The sequence below is a fragment of the Terrapene carolina genome, unplaced genomic scaffold (genome assembly GCF_002925995.2).
Source record: "Terrapene carolina triunguis isolate 2854851 unplaced genomic scaffold, T_m_triunguis-2.0 Scaffold31, whole genome shotgun sequence".
NCBI classification, from domain to species: Eukaryota; Metazoa; Chordata; order Testudines; family Emydidae; genus Terrapene; species Terrapene triunguis.
In genome coordinates, this window is record NW_020664382.1 from 8235771 (window position 1) to 8240462 (window position 4692).

General features: G+C 48.5%; 1 protein-coding gene across 1 annotated transcript; it reads right to left on the bottom strand.

Annotated features, from left to right (window-relative positions):
• Positions 1-548: 548 nt before the first annotated feature.
• On the bottom strand, positions 549-1235 carry LOC113406465 (oligodendrocyte transcription factor 1-like). The gene has a single exon (XM_026651568.1). The coding sequence runs from the start codon at positions 1233-1235 to the stop codon at positions 549-551; it is 687 nt and encodes a 228-aa protein (XP_026507353.1).
• Between the last annotated feature and the right edge of the window lie 3457 nt (positions 1236-4692).

The following is a 4692-nucleotide window of genomic DNA, read 5'->3' on the forward strand; positions in this document are numbered from 1 at the left end:
TACTCTCCTAGCTAAATAAAACATTGTAGAAGATGCTCCATTAAACGGATCTTTTAGGCATTATTTTCCATGTCTTCGACTCAAGTGTCACAATGATTTGGGCCTCTCCTCCCCTTTCACCTGTGGAACGCATGCAGGGGGTCCCCGGGCAATCGCTGAGATAGCGACGGCAAGGCCAGGGCTGGCACACCCCAGCTGAATCGCCAGCAGCGTGACTCAGCCAGGCCCGCAGCTTGTGGGAGAGCTGTGCCCAGCGCGGGCTCGCCCCGCCAAGGGGCTGGGAGTTCGCTCTGCCGCCGCCTCGGTTCTGCTTTGAAAACAGGCCCTTGCAAACACGCGCCTTCAGGAACACACCAGCCCTGAGCCGCACAGCGTTGTTCAGCTGCCCGCAGCGGCCCTTCCCCAAAAGGCAGCCAGGAGCCCGGGCCCGCGTTCCTTCCAGCTGCCCGGAGCGCACCGAAAACCCCAGCGCTCCCGAGCCCGGAGCTTGCAGTCCCCGGCCTGGCACCCCGCCCCGCTCCCCGAGTCCCGCCGCCCCGCGCCTGCGATCACTTGGAGAACTGGCTCTGCACGGCGGCGAGGCTGAGGCTGGAGGGGATGAAGTGAGGGAACTTGCAGATCGCGCAGGTGCACAGGCTGGCTCCCCCGGCCAAATGCAGCTGGCTGCACTGCTGCTCCTCCAGGGCCAGCGAGAGGTATTTGTTGGCGGACCGCAGGCTGTCCGGGTGGTTCAAGTTCCCCGGGGTGAGCAGCACAGAGCCCGGCGCAGCGAAGAGGGGCAGCCCGGCCAGCAGCACCCTGGGCCCGGAGCCACTCATCTCCCCAATGATCCGCCTGAGCTCCTGCAGCGAGCTGCCCAGCAAGAGGATGTAGTTCCTGGCCAGGAGCAGCGTGGCGATCTTGGAGAGCTTCCTGCCCGGGGAGCTCTGGCAGTGGGCTGCAGAGTAGGGCATGATCACCTCCCGCAGCGCGTCCATGGCCAGGTTCAGGTCCTGCATCCTCTTCCTCTCCCGGCTGTTGATCTTTCGCCTCAGCTGCTGCTGCTCCTTTTTCTGCTCAGTCTTGCTGCCGCCGCTTCTGGCACTGCCCAGCAGCCCCTGCTGTTGCTCGGGAGCAGGCTCCGGCTTGTCAGGCACTTGCTTAGGGAGCAAGGTGGAGGAGGGCTGCCTGTAGCCAACCAGCTCATACAGGGCTGTCCCCAGCTGCACCTCACCTGGGCGTTGTTGCCTCAACATGGTCCTCCTGCTGCTTTCAGACGAGGCTGCAAACCTTCATAGCGAGGGCTGGGGGCGGGCCTGGCGGGCAGGGAGCGGCAGCGTGCACAAGAACACAGGGCTGGCCTTCGCACTAGACTCACGTTACCTAAGGTGGCCACGGTGGGTAGGAAACATTTGCCGCGAGGAGCTTGTCGCTCAGGTCTGGGGGAGGGAATGATCTAGCCGGGGCCCTTTAAATCCATTTCTCCCACTTTGGGCAAAGGGATGGCAGTGGGCAGCCAATGGGAGCGCAAAGCTGGGCAGAGACGGGCTCTCATTGGTTGCCGCCTGCTGCGGGGAGGAAGAGTTGCACTTGGCAAACAAGAAGAAGTTTATTGTAAGGTTTGCTCGGCAGTTCTGCAGCCGAGGAGCGCTGCCATCCCGGAGCCCATTTCCCTCCCACGGGCTCCTCTGCTTTGCCAGGCAGCTTCCTTTGTTATTTGAGACACTCTATTTTCTCCCTATATTTCTCCCCCTTCCCCTCCTGGGCTCTGACTGCTTCCAAGAATGTTAATGTCTGCCAAGGGATTGAAAAGAGAGTTTATTTCTGAGCTGACTCTCCCTTTCAGAGCACATAAAGCAGTGTCTGGTTTGTCTTTTTCTTTGCGTTCATAGCTCCTTTTAAAAAGCCTTTCAGGATTCCCTCTTCCTCCAGTTGTTATTATTAGAGATGGGCTTCCCCCCCCCCCCAAAAAAAATAGAGAGTTGGGACCAACGGCCAAATTTGGATGGTGGATGAAATGCCCCCTCTCAATTCTTATATCCAGAATTTTTGTTCAGGCCCATCTCTACTTATTGAATTAATGTTTACTTTTGTGTCTGTGTATTTCTTAGATATGCATTGTTGTAGTAGCTGTGTGTTGTCCTAGGATATTAGGGAGACAAGGTGGGTGAAGTAATATCTTTATTAGATCGACTTCTGTTGGTGAAAGAGACAAGCTTTTGAACTACACAGAGCTCTTCTTCAAGCTGGAAAACATGTCTCTCTATGTATTAGATAGACAACTGAGCAGCTAAACTGCCTTTAAGTTCTGAGTAAAAATACAGTTATATTAGTGATACTTCGCAGTTTTTTGTATAGCATACTGGTCATTCTGTAGCCACAGTTTAAGACTAGCTGTTTAACAGTTGCATAAAAACAGAAATAGTTAAGTAGATTTCACATATTCTGCAAGTCATAGTAAATTTTCATTTGTTTCAATATGAGAAATATGTATGTAACCAATGATTGGGACAAAGTATTGCATTAATTCTTTGTATTTTCAACTAAAATTAAATGTAATGCTGTGAACCTAGATATTCCCCTAGTAGGGCTTGATCTGTAGTGCACTGAACTCAATGGGAATCTTTCCATTGATTTCTGTGGACTTGGGATCAAGCCCTTAATGCTGTTAAGGGAATGAGGAGGAAAAAGAAAAAGCAGTGGAAGCCAATGTGTCTGATGAGAAGAAATACTCAATGGAAGAACAGTTCTACTTTTTAAAAATGTGTGTTTACTGGGAATAGGCTTTAAAGACATTCATTTCTAGGTCACCTGTTCAGATTCAGCCCAGATCATCAGTGAGCAAAACTCATTACCCTCTGAAAGTTATTCATCAACCTATAGGAAATGAGTTGGTGGGCTCAATGAATGTTCCCTTTATTTTTTTTTCCTGGTGCAGAATGAACAGCTGCAAGAGCACAACTTATGTGCTGGGAAAAGAAGTACACAAAGCAAAGTCAAGGATATGTTTATTGACAAAGAGAGTCTGTGCTTCTATCAGAAGTAGTAACAAAGTGGAAGTCCAGCCTATGTAGGTATAGCTTTTGAGAGATAAACATGGAACACAGCATGATGTGTTAGAGGGTTTTTGTAGGAGCCTCTTACTAAAATTCTGCCACACTACTGAAAGACAGGTTGGGATAATTTTCCTGCCATCAAAAATTTGCCCCTGTAGCTCATAAAAATACTTCTAAAGAGCAAATGTTGCTTGTGAAACAGATAACAGAGTTTCAAATGTATCCTCGAAATACTTATGGGGGGAAAAAAAGAGCTGTGGACATCACTTCTGCTCCCATTTCAAACTACGCAAGTAAAATTCTGCACTCTGTTGGCAGTCTGCTCAGCATACTTTTCAGGCGCAAAGTAAAATAATTTTCAGCGAAAGATACTTCATATGTTTTTGTGCCAATGCTGTTGCTTCACCTCCTTGCTTGTGAGGAAATATTTTTTGTTTTAAACGGGAAAACTGATTAATAGATCCTCCAGTCTCTCAGCCATTCTTTGTGAACATGCACAGGAAAAGCACAGCTGAAACATGCATATATTGGGCACCTGATTTTCAATAGTATTTTGAAAATAGAAATATTCTCCACATTACCCCACTACTTCTTACAAAAATATGTACATCAACTTAGCATACTGGATAAAAACAAGAAGCTATGTACACTTTAGAAAGGATCAGAAGAAGGCATCAAAGAGGCTTCTGCCTCCGAAATTCATGCTGTTAGTCTTTTGTTGGATGAACTGGCCATGAAATTGTTGGACCTGCCTTGGACAAAGTCAGAAAACATGTCCAGATATTGACTGAGTCCATATACTCAAAGAACTGAAACTATGGTGACTCTTCCCCCAGGATCATTTCCATAAGGTAGATTGATTAAAGCCCACGCTTTGTGATGCTTGTTGAAATGACCGCTTTAAACTCCATAGGAATTAATATCTCCAGAAGAGTTAATATCTCTTTTCCTGTTCTGTAGCATGAAGAGGATGGAAATCCCCTGAGAATATACCTCATGTAAGGGGGGTTCCACAGCCAGCAGAGAGCTACTGAAAAAGCTCTGTCAGCCCTCTCCCAAGTCCTGACATGGGAGCATATCAGGGAAGGGTCTGTGACTAGAATGCACCACACTCCAGCTATTCTCACTTGGCAGGTGACCCACAGGAGGTCATTTCAGCCAGAACATAAGTTAGAGCAACCCCTAGGCTAACATATGCCAGGGCTGGGCAGGCCCTCAGCTGTCCCACTGATACAAGGAGTACAACAATGGCTTAAAGCTACCTTTACTGCTGCCCTACTCCCTTACAGTTGCTACACCAAGCCCAGGAATGGAGGAACAGGGACTCAGTGGCCCTGTTTTGTAACCAACTCCTCCTCTCTTCCCATCTGATTCTCTGACCAGAGGAGCCATTGTCAGGATTGGGTCAGAAATTAAATCCTTTTTCCGCTTGTACCAATTGAAGCCAGGAGGGAGAACATTTAGAATGTAAACAAGTTTCTTCATCCCCTTCCCCCTCCCCTTCCTGTTTCTAATTTTTCCTTTCTCCAATAATTTATTATTAATGATAATTATTTGTATTGCAGTAGAGCCCGGAGGCCCAAATCATGACAGGACCCTACTGTGTTAGGTACTGTACAGGCATGCACTTGTACACACGTGCATACACACTCATCCC

Bases quoted from the DNA above. Each gene is read 5' to 3' on its own strand.
- LOC113406465 (XM_026651568.1), bottom strand. From the start codon at position 1,235: ATGTTGAGGCAACAACGCCCAGGTGAGGTGCAGCTGGGGACAGCCCTG.